We start from the raw sequence: 16,554 nt of genomic DNA on the forward strand, positions 1-16,554 counted from the left end.
GAATGTTGGACCTACTTATTATTTGTGGTATAAGTGAATTGTGACTCTTAGTGTGGAACGGATCGAAATTTCAAATTGTGACTAAATGATAATTACGATGACATAAAATTGACTATTTACCATTTACTTAATAAATAGAAGTTTCCATTTTAATACTCTCCCAGTCCCTAAAAAATAGACAATATTTGAAAAGGACATAAATTTTTAATACATAATTTGTAAAGTAAGAAAAAAATAGAAATAAAAAATATTAGAGTATTGTTAATAGAGAATGAGACTTGCTTAGATAAATTCGGAATCCTAACATCCAAATAATTATAGTGATCATTATCTAATCATAGACCAACTGATTAGGAAAGCCACTAATAAGTCAGAAATGACTTGAACTTGAATTTAGAGTGAACTTATAAGGCTCTTTTGTGACCCACATATTATACACCTGTTACTCTTTCAAGTGCTTTTTCACCATTTTTTCAAAAAATGCCTGAAATGCATAAATCTATTTTGCTGACATTTGAAATAAAAACATAAATAATAAAATGAGCAACAAAAGTAATTATGTGATCATTCAATATTCCAAAAAAAATCAGAAGCTATTACAAGATGCAAATAGTGATATGTCACAGCCAACTCAAGGGTACACCTGAGTCAATACCCGAACCACCGCCATCCCACGGCAGCTCCACCACCATACAAGCGTTGTTCCGCCACGTACGCGGTTCGTTCTTGACTCACCACCCCGTATATGGCCACACACAATTATACCTCAAACATCTCATCACAAATTAACACTAACAAAAATCCCCAAATCAAATCCAAACCCTAATTGAAAACACCGTTTCATCTTCTATTCCAACACAATGCATGATGAAGATCGATCAGCTCTCACACTGAAGAGCGCCCTTGATTTTCTGAACGGTGCAGGAGATGAGATTATTGACGGTTTCCACCGACTCCACCGTGAGCTTCGCCGTAGGCAAGCTATTCACCAATATCTGGAACGCCACGGTCAAGAGCGACCCGCTCACCCGCTGGCCCGACCCGCCGTCGGGCACCACCGCGAAGCCCGACGGCAGGAGCGCCACGTAGGCGGAGTCGCCTCCGTTCATGACCACGTGCATCGCGGGAATATCGACTGGCGCGTAGACCACAAGCGACCCCGACGCGTCTGTGCATGTCTCCTGTAGTATGAGCATGCTGCTCTGGTTGGAGTTAATGGCCTGTCGGGACAATTACAGAATTAGCCCTCCACTTTTTCTGATATTCGGATCTCACTTCTGAGTCAACCCCACTTTTCATCTAAATTGCAAATAAGGGCCCCAGAAGCTGACCCCTCCTATTTTTTAACGTTTCCTCACACAAATCATGCTTTTGACTTTTATATATGTTACAAAAACATATTTTTACAGTCGTCTTTATTAATACCGCCAAATCCACATTTTTATCCAAATTATTCAAGGGCACATCCCTCATTAAACTTACACTCGCACGGAGAAGGGAAACGCAATTGCCGTGATCCTGGCCTTTGGCGATGTGGGCCATCTCCTGCATGGGCCCACCGTTGGAGAGGATGTCCCACTCGCTCCGCAAGTGCTCGTTGCGGAGGAAGTGGAACAGCCTCTGCGGGGACACGGGGAGCCACACGGAGGTGGCTGCGCTGAGCACCACACCGGGTGGCTCCCCAGGGTCGTCCACGCTCTTGCGCGTCATCACGCGCACGTCCTCGTCCACGTTCTCGGCCCGCAGCTTATTCCACTTGTGGAGGGTGGAAGCGCACACGCCGGCGCAGAAGTTGTTGGTCATGCGCTGCGCAAGCTTCAGCATGCTCCTCCGCCCCCCTGCCGTGATCGCTGCAGCTCCGATCAATTCAATTTGTTAGAAAAAATGAATAAATAATTTAATCCAAAGCTGATTGAATCGAAAATTGTTACCTGTGTGATCTCTTGAAGGAGAGGAAGACGACATTATGATAGCAAGGCACTCGCATTGACGTTGGAGCGTTGCTATCCATCGTTGCGATCCGAACCCCATGCCGGCGTTGATCATCGGCCGGTACATTTCGTGGACTTCACTTTCGTCGTACTCACAATGCTCCACCCATGTAACCTAAATGTTTCCAAATTTTATCACTACTAATCACGTTACATGCCCTAATTTTGAAAAATTATGATAATCAAAATCTGATGTTGATTTGATTTTTCCTTATTGAAAATGTAGGTGCAGCATTTGGTGGCAACGAGGTGGGTTGAAAACATTGAGAATTGTACTAGGTCTAGTCACGTGACAAGACAAATGCAGCTAGTTTATAGGGGTGTTGACTATTATTGCACAGAAATTGGTACAGGGTGATTACAAAATTATAACTTGGCCACGAAATAAGTACTAAATTAATTAATCTAAGTATGAAATTAATATCGAGACAGTGTCAGAAAGATCGGAACAGAAGCATGATAATATTAGTTTAGTTGTACTCGTAGCTTTTGTTTGATGATAGCGTAGAATATTGCATCAGGATCATATGATAATTAATGTGTCCCAAGGAGCAAAAACAGGAGTAATAGAGCCTTCTATTCATTTTAATAATAGGCAGTAAACCTTATTATAATCAACCGATCTTAAGCCCAAAATCCAAGTATTATGATAATATTTTCGTCGCACGAGAAGCATCTTGTCGATGATTGACTAATGAGCTAAAAATTAGGATAGGTCAAATATGCTCGCAACTCTAGATTTCCTATGGCGAGAATCATGACTGAGGGTCAATTAGTTTATAGTTTTATACGTATTATTAAAGTATATAGGGAGAATAATAAGGTAAGGTATAATAATACTATACTATAGTATGACTGAATTAAATGTGCCTCAAGAAATGCAGTTGCCTATTTAAAACAATAAGAGATGACCATTTAAGAAATAGAGAGAGAGAGAGAGACTCAATAAATGTGAAGAAAGCGAGTGTGGAGGTGTATGTAATAACTAACAAGGCAACAAAATAATGCATGAATAATTTAGTTTGAATTTAATGGCAATTACCTTAGAACAACCATTAGGCATATCTTGTACGACGCAGCCGGAGGGGAGCCTCCGGCAGCTTGGGTAGGGCGCGGAGGGCTCCCGGATGGCATCTATAGAGACGTCGACCACGGCCCACACACCCTCCGCGTGCTGCTTGCAGAAGCGGAGGAAATTCACCTCCCTCACCGGAACTAGCGGCGATAGGACTTGCAGCTCCGCATGCATCTGAATGATCAGACCAGGTTAATTTTGAAATAGATTGAAATTTTGAAAATGATCAAATTAATTACCAGTTGAAGAGCGCCGTTTCTTGTTCCGCCCATGCCGTTTGATATCACATCTGTAGTTGTGGCTCTTGCGACTATGGAAGGAAACATCTCCGCCCATTTACTCTATGAAAACATGATGCCATGAATCAAAACTCGATCGTGTTGAATTAGAGTAAAACTAGTTAACTCACCGAGTCCATCAACGTCTCCACCAGAGCTAAACTGTTGATGATCACTACACCGGTCTCGCGCGAAGCCTCGGCTGCGAATCCCTTCGGCTTCATTCCGATGCACGGAGTGAAGCTTCTAGAATATTCCTCACGATTCAGGACTTGTCTTCCGCCTTCCATGCCTCTAACCCAGAGCGGCTCGTTGGTCTGTGCGATTTTCACGAGCTCGTCCATGGCGGCCAAGGCGAGTTCCAGATACATGGATCTCTCCATCGGATTGGACTTGTTGATGGTGGATTTGGACGGGGACATGATCGGGAGAGGGGCGGCGTAATCGTTGGGGACGACGGCGGATAGGGCACCGAATCCGTTGATTCCGACTCCGAGCTCGAGGCCTGAATTAGGGCCCATGGCAGGGATAGGGCGGCCGAGGAACTTACCGGCGAGGGCGCAGACGCGATCTAGCTCGTCTTTAAGTCTGGCGTTCTCGATTCGGAGGTGCTGCTCTTCGAGGGAGACGTCGCCGATCAAGGCGGGGCCGCCGCAGTTTGTGCACATCGGATTTCGCATTGCGTCTCTGATCGACATGTTCTCGGCTCGGAGCTTGTCGTTTTCCTGCCGCAGAATTGAATTCTCGTGCCGCTCCAGCTGCGTCTGTGAGTGAATTGAATTAATTTTGGTGAAATTGAATTTTGAAGAGCGAGGTTTTTTTTTTTTTTTTTTTTTCTCTCTCTCTCTACTACCTTCATCTGAGTTCGTCGATTCTGGAACCAGAATTTGACCTGCCTCGTTTCCAAGCAAAGGCGTTTGCTGAGCTCTAACCGTTGCTTTTCGTCGGGGTGAGGGCACTCCTTGAACAAACTGTGAAAAAAAAAACAAAAAAAATGAGAATATTTTGGGGGGGAAATTGCGATGGGGAAGATGAATATTTGGATAAGAACGGACGATTCGAGCTCTTGGATTTGCTGAGGGGTGTGTCGGTGGTATCGCTTCTTCCTCGGGGGGCGGCCGGAGACCTCGAGATCGTCTCCAGATGCGGCATCCATGTTATCGCTGCCAGATCTGCTCTCGTGCTCTTCGTCTCTGCTTCGTCTTCCTCCAACCACATTGCTCGATTCGTACTTCTCCGTCATTCTCCCCATTTCCTGCCCTTCGATTCCGGTTTGCTGCACAGAAGCAAGGATAATTGATTATTGGCGTGTTGATTTTAGAGAGAGGGAGAGAGAGAGGAAAGTGAAGAGAGAGAAAGGTGGGGGTACGAGGGCGAGGGAGAGGCCGGGGGAGTTGAAGACAGGCTCGTGATGAGAGACGAGGCGCGGCGGAGCAATCTCGGCCGCGGCCATGGTGGCGGCGGTGTAAGGCAAATCTGCCGCAATTCTTGCACTCCCACCACCACAAGAATTGTTATCAAGAAAATCCCCAAAATTCATTAATTCTTCTTTACGTTCTTACTAGGTTATATATTAACTAGGAAAAGGAAGAAATGAAAAATGGAGAGGGAGAGGAGACAGAAGGCCTAAAATCCAAATGTCTCAAAACTGCCTCTCACTGTAGCAAGAGAAAGAAAGAGAAAGAAAGCAAGCCTTGCTCTTCCTTCTCTATCCCTCTCTCTTTCTGATATCCTCTTCTACACAACACCAACAATAATAGAGCTTTTTGCTTTCTCTCTCTACAAGGGAATAGGATAGAAAAATGGAAATGAAAGAAAACCTAGATGAGAGGGCTTTTCTTGCTTATCTGCATGCTTGACTTGCAAAAGGATAGTTTTTTTCATGCCCACAAAAGCTGAAAAGGAAAAGAGAGAGAGAAGAGAAGCACATGATAGAGAGAGAGGAAAAAAGGAGCAAGTGAAGATAATACACTCAACTGTCTGCATATATATACCACCAAATTACCATACAGCTAAAAGGGGGTGGGTTGACTCAATACACACACAGGAGTATTTTATAGATGTATAGATTATTTTGTGGGTGTGACGGCGGTGAAAAAAGGAGAGTCGCTTTTAACACCGAAATCGCTCTTCATTATCTTGTTTCCTACACAGACTGTCAACCCCCTGGAATTTTCTCCCATCCATGTCCTTATTCACACACACTATTTTTATTTTTGGGTTGGTCCACTTGCAAAACAAATTTCGAATCATCTCAAAATTACTACTACTAATTATAGAGGTGGCCAAACCAAACCGGACCGCCGGTTAACCGCTGGTTTCCAACCGGCGGTTCGGAACCGGAACCGGAACCGGACGACGGTTCCGGTTCGATATCTGGTTACACGATTTTTACGGTTCGGTTACGGTTCAAAAAATATGCAACCGGAACCGACGGTTAACCGCCGGTTCAGAACCGCCGGTTAATCGGTTAACCGCCGAAACCGGAAATATGTAGCCGTTCGCCGGTAGGTTTGTAGGGTTGCAGGTGTAGGTCTGAAAAAGGTAGGTTAACCGCTGGTTTGTGTCGGAAAACTGACGGTTTCTGACACAAAACTGCCGGTTCCCGACGGTTCAGAGCTAGGGTTCAGGCGTAGGGTTTAGGGTTGCAGCGTAGGGTCTGAAAAGGTGTCGGAAACCGCCGGTTTTCGGTCAGAAACCGGCGGTTTTCTGGCAAAAACCGGCGGTTTGGTCAGAAAACCGGCGGTTTTCGACCGTTTTCAAATTTTGAATTTCAAATTGTTTTTTTTAATATCAGATTTCCCCCCCATTTTTATCTATAAATACCCCCTTCTTCATCACTTCTACTCACCCAATTCTTGTGTTAACAAGGATTTCTCTCTCAATCTCTAATTCTCTATTCTCGACCTCATTCTCTCAATTTGCTCTCTACTTGTTTACCTAAGTTGTTCATCAATTTTCATAATTTGTTCTTTATATTAGTTGCAACTTGTTCAACTACATTACTATAAAAAAAATATGTCTTCTTCTCGTGGTGGTGGTGACCGTGATCGACGGGGCAAAGGAATTGCCGAAGATCAATCTACCCGTCCGAAAAAATCACGATGACCTACTCGTCGAGAAATTTTGGAAGAGGTTTCCCATGCTGAGGCTGTTCGCTTACAAGTAAGTTATAAAATATTTTGCATATTATTTTTTTTATACATAACTTAATAAGTTTGAGTTCATGATTTTTCTATGTTCATCTTCTAAATTCTAATTCGTACATATACTACTATTTGTAGATGGAAGAAGATCGTCGTGTAGCTGCAGCCATTGCACTAGCCCAATTGGGTGGTCATGGCGCGGTTGGCGCCGAATCCGATGCTGATAATTACATCTCGGTCGATGATTACGATATTGATGACGTTAATGTTAATCTGAACGATGATAATGAGGACAGTGACGGTGACCACGAAAATGAGGAAATGCCCCCCTCCCCTTCACAAGACGGTCGCGGAGAAAAATCTAAATATAAATCTGATATATTTGTGAAACATTTCAAAAAGGTCCCAATAGTTTCTTCCGCTAATGAAGTGCCGATATTTTTTATGGCATATTGTAACTACTGCACCAAAAAATACAAATTCAAGAAGTCCGGGGGATATGGCTCTCTCATCCGTCACATGCAGACGATTCATCCCGAACTATATGGGCATAGCGCTAGCCAAACCCAACTCAACTTCCAAAGTGCGAGTGCCCATGGCTCCGCCTCCGGTTCGTCTCAAACAGGTACGCCGTCCTCCGCTCTTTTAAGATATGATCATAAGCATACTACTGACGTTATGGCTAAATTTGTTGCCATGCATCATCTTCCTTTTGGTATTTATAATAATCAAGATTACGAAGATTCGATGAAAGAGTGTTATAATTTGAACTCAAAAAGACTACCTAGAACTAGTATTCAACGATCTACCAAAAATCAATATTATGAAATGAAAAAAGATTTATCACAATATTTGAGTAACTTGGGACACAAAGTGAATATTTGCTCTGATGTATGGACTGACGCTGTAACATCTCGGAATTTAGAACCCTAATTTTAGAGCCCTAGAATTTATTAGTGATGACGTGGAGTCGTGAATGCATTTATTGCATGTGATGCTATGGCCGAGTTGATTCTAGGGTCTGCGTTGAAAGTTTGAAAAGTCAAACTTATTGATTTTATGATGTGGCATGTGCTTTATTGAATTATGAGATTATGTGGTAAATTAATTGTCTAAGGGTGAGTGAGAATATTAGAGAAAATTTCCATAAATACTTGCCACCCAAATTCTTGTGTTTTCGACCCCCTTGAATTTTTGAAGAAGAAATTCTATTTTTTCGGATTTAATTTAATTCTTGGGATATTTATCCAAATTAAATCCAAGACCCAATTATACCTTACCTCTAGAGAAAATCGAAAACCCCCTTGTATTTATTAGTGATTTTCGAAAATCACTATATTTGGGAAGGAAAGAATTATTTTATTTATTTGACTCCTTACTTGATTTCCTTCCATATCTAGAATTTAATTATTCTACCAAATCTTTCCATACTTCAAGAGATCTTGCCTTACCTTATTCTAGGCAATATTAAAAATCCATGCCTTATTTAAATAGGCATAGGGACGCCTATTTCCATCCCAAGTTGGGAGAATCCTTATTTTTATTTTGCTCCGTGATATTTTATTCTACTCCGTAAAATATACCAAAACAAAGCCTTGGCTATTTTGGGAGCCTAATTTTCGAAAATCATGAGATTTTGCCCTAGGATCTATTTTTGTTAATTCTTCTTCCCTACTTCACAATATTATTTTATTTATTGTGTAGAATAAAATCTTACCAAATATTCTATTCTAATTACCTAAAGATCTTGTTGAGCACTATAAATAAGAGAAGACCCCAACCCTAGACCCCAAATTTTCGCCCCCCACCATTCCTCACTCTCTCAAATTTTCTTCTTCCACACACCAATATTTTGTCATCCTTTGAGAAGAATTTAGAGTTTGAACGCCGAGATTCTTGAAGAACCAAGTCTCTATTTTGTTTCTACCGATTGTTTTTCTCTAAAAAGGTATTTTGTTTATGAGTTCTTCTTATTCTTCTTCTACTTCTTCTTTCTAACCGATTAATCGGTCTTCTTGAACCCTCATGCATCTTGGTTGAGTGAAAGTGGGATAAAAGGGATGTGGGAATATGTTCATGTGTGTGTGTGTGGCGTGAGTGTGTGTGTAGTGTGCGTGTGTGCGTGCGACGTGTATGTGTGTGTGTGTGTCGTGTATGTGTGTGTTGAGTAGTGTGTAGTTGGTGGCTAAATAATCTTGTGAGATAAACATGATCTTGATTAATTAGTAATGGTAAGATAAATCAATGAAAAAGGGAAAAGAAGTATTGAGACATGCATGAGTAAGAGTAGTATTGAACCTAATTTGTGATATGTGCCTATATGATTAAAAGGTGAAACTTTGGTTGCGAAGCCGGATAACGGAAAAGCGAAACTACTTGAAAACTAAGCAGTCGAGGTGGGCTTTACTCTAAAAACTCTCTTTTATTTTATCAAAATGTTGTTTGGTGTTATAAGGGTGGTTTAACTGTTATGTCATGCCTATGTTTGTTTTTAATGTGATACTGGATATGCTTATACGAATTCGGGTCTGAGTATGGGCCGCAAGCCCTACCAGGCTGTGTACACGATGGGATCGGGAGCCGTCCTTGCTAGTCGGCCGGTCTCGTGGGCGAAAAGTGTGGCCACACTTTCGTCGCACCATGGAAATGTTTGTGATTGCTATTTTGATGAGAAAATGGGGGATTATTTTGACTGACCAGTCTATGAAAATATATTTCGTGATACTCGTGATATTTCTTTTATAACTGCTTAAAACTCGAGTTCACTTGGTAAGGGTGGCATAACTAATAAAACGTTTTGGCAATGAGCTCACTGAGTATTTCAAAATACTCAGCCCTGCATGTGTTTTCCTTATGTGCAGGTTGAACGATGGCGAGTGGTGGCGGGTGTTGAGCTTGTTAATTAATTAAGATGGTGATTATGAACTTCAAGCATAGTTGTGTCTTCATACATAGATATTCTTTCTCTTGGTCGTCTTCCGCTGAATTTTGATACACTTTGGAATTAGTTTTTGGAATATTGGCATCTTGCCTTCGGTTTGAGACCTTAGCCTTTTCTTGTGATTTTGTCTTGGATATTACGTCGTACTTTTCAGATGTTTTGATCGTTATTTATGATACCTTCCTTCTTCTTTTAAACTTCTAGGTTAAGTTATTGTTTTAAATACTCTGATAGTCCTTTCGAATCTTTTGGTCAACACTCTTTGAATGAAACCCTAGCCTATGTTTACTTCTTTGGAGTCTGTTTGGGTAGCAGCCGCCGCATTTATTGTACCCTAGGAAGGCGGGCTGTTACAGACGCTTTCCAAAAGCATGCATACATGGGAATTACGGTTCACTTTATGGACAATAGTTGGTCTTTGAACAAACGTTTAATTGCTTTTAGAGATTTTCCTACACCACACACTGCAAATGCGATTGCTTTTTTAATTATTCAAGTTTTGAATGAATATCAATTATGCAATAAGGTGTTTTCTATTGCTTTTGATTAATGCAACGTGTATGTCATATTTTGAACTTATGTGTACAAGATGCGTTTTCTTTATTGCAAAAGCATGTTGATCCTATTAGAAATGCAGTTAGAGCGATCCATTTCAAGCTTGGCAAGGCTTGGAAAAAATATTGCCGTAACTGGAACATCAGGTATACAACTTTTATAATGGATGTGTCTACTAGATGGAACTCTACATATGATTGCCTCAATTCTACTTTGGAGCATAAAGATGCTTTGTGCGATTTTTTTAGAACTAATCCCTATGGTGATATAGTTCTTACGCCTAATTGTTGGGACCAAAGCATGCGTTTATGTCAATTGTTCAAAGCTTTCAAATGTGCGACCGTTGAATTACCGGGTGTTTACTATTGCACATTTGTTCGTGTGTTAGAGCATTGCATGTATATAGCACTTGGTTTTAAAACATGCATGAAAAATGCTAGATCTCGTGAGTTAATGTGTGTTTTATTTTATATGATTGAAAAATGGTTGAAGTATTTTAGTGAAATTCCAACTGTGTTTTTAATTGCTAAGTGCTTGGATCCGAAATGGAAATTAGCTGGCACAACTAAGATCTTAGATTTCTATTATCAAAATTTGCGTTCTATTGATCTTAGTCCACTTCAAAATTTGCCTTATGATGATGATGAAACCTCGAGAGTTTTTGAACTAACCATTCCTGATAGATCACTTGTTCAAGCTCAATTTGAAAGTAGTTTGCGTACTCTCTTTGCCGAATATGAAGAAAAGTATAACCGTACCCACCAATACGACGGTTTTGGTTTTGCTTATGATAACCCCGATGCTCAATCACAATTAGCCGACTTATACGGCTACGGCACAGGCTCAAGTTCAAGGTCCACCTCAATGGGATCGGTAAGCGAGTTAGATTTTTATTTGGAAGCACGCCACCATACTTTTAGTGATGCAGGTCCTACACCCGCCCAAATCGACGTCCTAGAGTGGTGGGGAACACACAAGAAAGATTATCCCATACTTGCGTCAATGGCTAAGGAGATCTTTGTAGTCCCGGCTTCCACCGTAGCCGTCGCGTCCGCTTTCAGTGTTGGAGCATGTGTCTTGGACGTGAGAAGAAGCAAACTCTCCTCGAGAAATATGGAAGCTGTGATGTTACTTGATGATTGGGGAAAAGCTGCAAAGAGAGCGCAAGAACCAGATTGGGATGCTCGTGTAGAGAGTGAGGAAACCTTCACCAACACCGAGGATGAAGGCGGAGAATGAAGGCCAACCGTCGTCAACCGCCAACCAACAAGGTAAGCAAGGTAAGAGAACTACGTGGACTTTGATTCCTCAATGCAATTGAGCATTAAGGATACGTAGGCACCTCAACTTAAATTTTAAATTTAAGTTAAGCTCAAGTCCTTTTCCTTTTATTTCTTTTTTTTTTTTCTAATTGTTTCAACTTTACTTTTAATATGTTTTTTGTAAATTGTAATTTTGTATTTAAATTTTAAATTCAAGTGTATAGTTGTATTGTTGTATTTTGTAACTTGTAATTATAATATTGTATTGTAGAAATTTACATTCAAAGTTTCAAATCAATAAAATTGCAATTCTTTATCGTTATCAATTCTCTTTGGATTTTACTATAGAATTGCAATAAAAGTTATTACTCTAAGATTTAAATAACTATAAGATTTAAAAAAAATAAAAATAAAAAAATGAACCGGAACCGAACCGGAACCGGTGAAAAACCGGTGGTTAGTAACCGGAACCGGCGGTTTTCGAACCGTGGCCACCTCTATATTAAGTGGAGTAACAATTTATAATACACGCAATTCGAACTATTTCTTCCATTAATAAAAATCTCATTTTACCATTGTTAAAACATTTGACAATTTTCCGCACGATATAAAAATCTAGTAAAAACATGCATAAAATTAATGAGTTTGAGTCAAATTTTATTGTGTTTATATCCTTATCGGATTATCCTATTAAAACCCAATTTTGAGTTGGATTGGGTTAGATTCGGATATCCCATTTAAATATATTTCTATTATTATTATTATTATTATTATTATTACTTAAAAATATATATACTTTACTTTTTTCTTTAAGTTCTTGCGTATTATGTTAATCGTGCAAATCAGGTTTAAATTGTGAAAGTATCAGATTTTAATTGTATAATATCATGTTCGGATCATTAACATGTCTTGTCGACTAATTTTATATTATGTTCATAACGGGTCCGTGTAGGGCATAGGTCGTGTTTTTGTTTAAAGGAACCAGGTCTGGTTCGTGTTTGTGTTTAAGTTTTCTTAACATGTCGGATTTGGGTTATGCCTTATTGGATTTAGTCATTATTAAATTGACCCAATAACAACTCAACTCACACGATTTACCACCCCTAATTATGATCCGTTCACCAAAAAATCTCTTCTTATTTTAATTATATAAAACAAACCCATATTCCAATTACTCATTACATCCATGTTTAATTATAAAACTAGCGGGAGTTGTTTTGATTTGCTAGATTATATATCTCTAGATTAAATATGTAGTGTGTTTGGTTCATAAGATTAAATCTCACAACTCAATCTTAGATAGATAACCATATGATAAATAGTAATAGCCACCTCCTTCAACTAAAATAATCTCACAACTCAATCTTAGATGGATTATCATATAATAATTAGTCATGACAAATTGACAACAGAACGATACCGTAATATGTAATAATGATATTCATATTCATACTCATACTCCTATTTGATAAGTATTTGATTAACTTTTTCGACACAGCTTCTTCAAACTCTCCTTATATTAGAACTAAGTGTCCATATTATTCTTATTCATTCGTTATCACTAATATTCTTGACGTTAGCTTATTGATTAAACCTACCATCCTTTATGTACCATAATGGCTGATTTAAAACTTAATTTTTGAGATAAAGAAATTGTGATTTTTAAAACATAAACAATTAAGTACTAACATGTATAGGAGAGAGAAACTTTTTTATTTTAACGAGGGGTTGAAATTGTATTTCACAATTTAAGTTTATAAAGAAATCCAAAGTATGGAGTCATTTGGCATATTCTTGACACTTATTCATTAGTACTAAGATAAGATTTATGAAATGTAGATCAACATAAAAAGCAATTCTTGATCCACTGCCCACTGGTGTATGCCTACGGTTTATTTACCTAGGCTAATCAACTTTCTGTTAAATTGCATTGTAGATTATGAAGTATAATAATTTCATAAATTAACTTATGAATTTTCAAAAGTCATCCAATGAGATCATTGGGAATGAGGATGTTCGATATATCATTATATCTCCCTCCACCAAGAAGAATCAATATAAACTGGTTATATATACTTTAAAAATAGTAGTAGTAATTTTTATTCAATCAAAAAGCTTCTTATTTTATTTGATGTTTTGGTTAAATAAGTAGTTTTCTTACGAGCTAATCACAATTGGATATTAAAAAATTAATTTAAGTGTGATTTGTATTTTGTTTTACAGATAAACAAAAATTTAAAGGTTATGTTACAATGAACTCGATCATGAGACTTTGGCGTCATGCTTTAACCATTTTACTAGAATAACCCATGCACATAATTTTATTGACTCTCATTAGACATGCATAAGCATACAAATATTATTAAATGAAAGGTTTACGCATATTGGCCTATTTACAACTCAACCTCACAGAAAATTGAATTAATAAGTACGTGTTTTTACAATATATATGTGTGATTAATTTGGATATTGGTAACGATTTCATAAATAAGACAAACCAAGTTTGAAAGAGATAATCCAGTAATTCCGCCACATTAAATTCCATACTCAATTGGTCAAAGTGGCTGTCCGAAGATTACATTTTAGTTCCATTCACGCCAATTCACCTTAAATTGAAAGCTTAAAAATTAGAGTGAACTAAAACATTTATACAAGTTTACCTTATATACAAAAAAAATCCGATTTCAAATATTTTTTTATTGAAGTCTAAAAAGGAGAGAATTTAAACTGTATTATGATGTATGCATGTTATTAATTCACTCACACACATGTATGCATATGTGTTCAATAAATTCAATTTTCTAAAATTTAGCAGGGTTGGTATCAATCGCAAAGCTTATGTCGAAAATAAGAAAGTATGTAGAGAATCAATTAATGACCTAGCTAGTATTTCTAATAATCAGGTGCAAATGGCAAAGTTCCAACCAATTAAATGTATAAATTGTCAGCACGCACATACATCAATTTTTGGCCCACTACACCAAAAGTTTGAGTGGTGATATATATCAAAATATGAAAGCATTTATCCGTAAATAAAATTTTATTAAGTTGATCATAGTATAATATTGTCAAATATTTTGCTCAAACGTGCTATCATTTTCCCCTTTTTGTGGAGTCACAAATTATTCCTTGATATAATTTATTTTATCCATCACAAATTTAGTATGTATCATTCAATCATATACTAGGTTGAAATATAAATATTATTCTGAAAATATAGTCTTAATCAGGATACTTTTCTTTTATAAGCACCATACTTATGATTTTATGCATTTTCTGATTTGAAACTAATATGCCAATGGAACAACCTTCTTTGCAAGTTGTTAGGCACTTTTAAAATAAGCTGAATTGGACCACATTCTTCATGCATAATCAAGCTGGTCCATTCTTCATGCATAATCAGGCTATGATGGCCTGAAAGTAGTTAGTTATAATAAATAGTGGGGATATGGCCTACTCTCAATTTCTCTACAATTAATGTAGTAATTAATTATATACATTGAGGAAAGGATGACTATACTTTATAAGTCGATTAGGCCATCCGCAGCTCAGCCGTGTGCGCGGCGCGGCCTCTACAGAGGTGTTGAAATCGCAGTTGCGATGCGAGGCTGTGAATTATTTCTCCAAAATTTGATTTTTATTTATAAAATTCAACGTTTTTATAAAATTCATTTAAAAAAAAAAGATTTGTAGGGATCAGATCACTCGGGATTCACTAATTACCGGAACCTCTTTTATTGATTATTGATCTCTGAGATGGCTAATCTCAGAAGTTACAAGCCAATTACAAAGCAATCTATTGCAAGATTACAAGAAGACTGACTAAGTTTCTATTATAGTGTATGAACCCTAATCAAAACCCTAGCTAACTTCAGATCCTTAACCGGATCTGGAATCCAAGCCTCTACTGATTGGGGAACCCTGCACACTAGAATACACAAGTCAGTAATACAAGAAAGTGATCATTTCGGATCTAATCTGAAATAGCAACAAAAGATTCAGAAGATTTAGGATATGGCTCAGGTCGCACATACACGACTTCACAGGGCCAAGGATCTCCTCAATCTTCACCAACAAGTCTCAAGGGAGCACCGTGAAGTAACCAAACCCTAACCCTAGGGATACTCCAACTGCTACAACACAGGGACTACCGATGTCACAAGAATCTCACCACAACCTCTCAGAACACTGCTTCGCAACACACGAACTCTCAAGGAAGCCTCCAATCACACAAGAATCCAACAGAGAAGTTGGACAAAACCTAGATCTGCGAAGGAATGCACAAGCACTCAAACACTCAGAATCTAAGCCGATGACACTCTCTAAAACCGAGAATCAACGGCGGAAACAGGAGACCGGAGAAGATAACCGGCGAACGGTGCTGGAATCTAGATAGAGAGAAGAGAGAAGCATAAGCATATCGAACGAGAGAGAGAATAGTCTGGAATAGAATGAGGCGAATGCAATGAGTCTCAAGACTCATAACTAGCACACCCTAAATCCAATGGCCCCAGACCATGATCCTTGTGAGGCAGCCACGTGGCAGCCATCGGAGCATCCCTGATTAGTTATTGGGCCAAACCAATATGGGTCATCAATAATAAGATGGGCCACATGAATTATTTCAGCCCAACTGAATAAAATCAAAGCCCAACACAATTAGAGTCCATAATACTTTCACAAGATTAATACTACAAAATTTTCACAACGTTTTCATATGCTTAAAGTTGGTCCATTGCAAAATATGACTAGAATTCTTATTTTATAACTATATATGATAATACTTTGCCTTCATTTTGATGTGGGATGCCCTATCAAGTACACTTCCCAATTAACGATTTAATTTTAAATGATTTCTCACCTTTATGCATTCTATACATCTTCATGTTTGAGATTGAGATTCCATAATTTCAATCGGCAAATTTATCTTTTTAAATGCCACTGACATAACACCTTGGACATTTAATTATTATGAACATAAAAAGAAGAAAAAATTAAACATAAATTATACTACAAACAAACACAAAAAAATGTTCCTCAAAAGTCAAAATAGAATACAAATTTTGGATGCTTATAATTAACTTTGAACCAAATTTCAAGTTGGACTACAAAAGTTACAACATTTACTCCTTTCCTTTTCATTTTCAAAAGTTTGAGTATTGACTTATTGTATTACATGTTCTTGACGCATGTGTATAATTAACCAAATCTCATAAATGAAATATCCAATACTCCTCCCGCCCGTGAACAGGAGTCTCGTTTTTCTATTTTAGTCCATCCGCGAATCAGAGTCTCGGTTCACTTTT

The 16,554-nt window shown here is 38.4% G+C and overlaps 1 protein-coding gene and 1 long non-coding RNA gene across 3 annotated transcripts; one reads left to right on the forward strand and one right to left on the reverse strand.

Moving 5' to 3' along the window:
• Positions 1-540: 540 nt before the first annotated feature.
• Positions 541-5,301, reverse strand: LOC125222203 (homeobox-leucine zipper protein ANTHOCYANINLESS 2-like). Of its 2 annotated transcripts, none has more exons than XM_089062663.1 (9): positions 5,165-5,301; positions 4,400-4,620; positions 4,198-4,315; positions 3,476-4,108; positions 3,306-3,407; positions 3,034-3,240; positions 1,932-2,106; positions 1,483-1,850; positions 541-1,220 (listed from the first exon to the last, which is right to left on the reverse strand). In XM_089062663.1, the coding sequence occupies exons 2-9, from the start codon at positions 4,594-4,596 to the stop codon at positions 879-881; spliced, it is 2,142 nt and encodes a 713-aa protein (XP_088918789.1). In that variant the 5' UTR covers positions 4,597-4,620; positions 5,165-5,301; the 3' UTR covers positions 541-878. The 2 variants fall into 2 exon arrangements, with proteins under 2 accessions (XP_088918789.1, XP_047980655.1); XM_048124698.2 differs by having other exon boundaries at positions 4,714-5,298.
• An 868-nt stretch (positions 5,302-6,169) lies between these two features.
• LOC148933574 (uncharacterized) lies at positions 6,170-11,334 on the forward strand. The gene is made up of 3 exons (XR_016134523.1): positions 6,170-6,509; positions 6,629-7,115; positions 9,352-11,334. It is a non-coding gene; the product is annotated as an uncharacterized LOC148933574 (long non-coding RNA).
• Positions 11,335-16,554: the final 5,220 nt, after the last annotated feature.

The sequence above is a fragment of the Salvia hispanica genome, chromosome 1 (genome assembly GCF_029641045.1).
Source record: "Salvia hispanica isolate PSC_SH4W2 chromosome 1, Shi_PSC_v1, whole genome shotgun sequence".
Classification (NCBI taxonomy): domain Eukaryota; kingdom Viridiplantae; phylum Streptophyta; class Magnoliopsida; order Lamiales; family Lamiaceae; genus Salvia; species Salvia hispanica.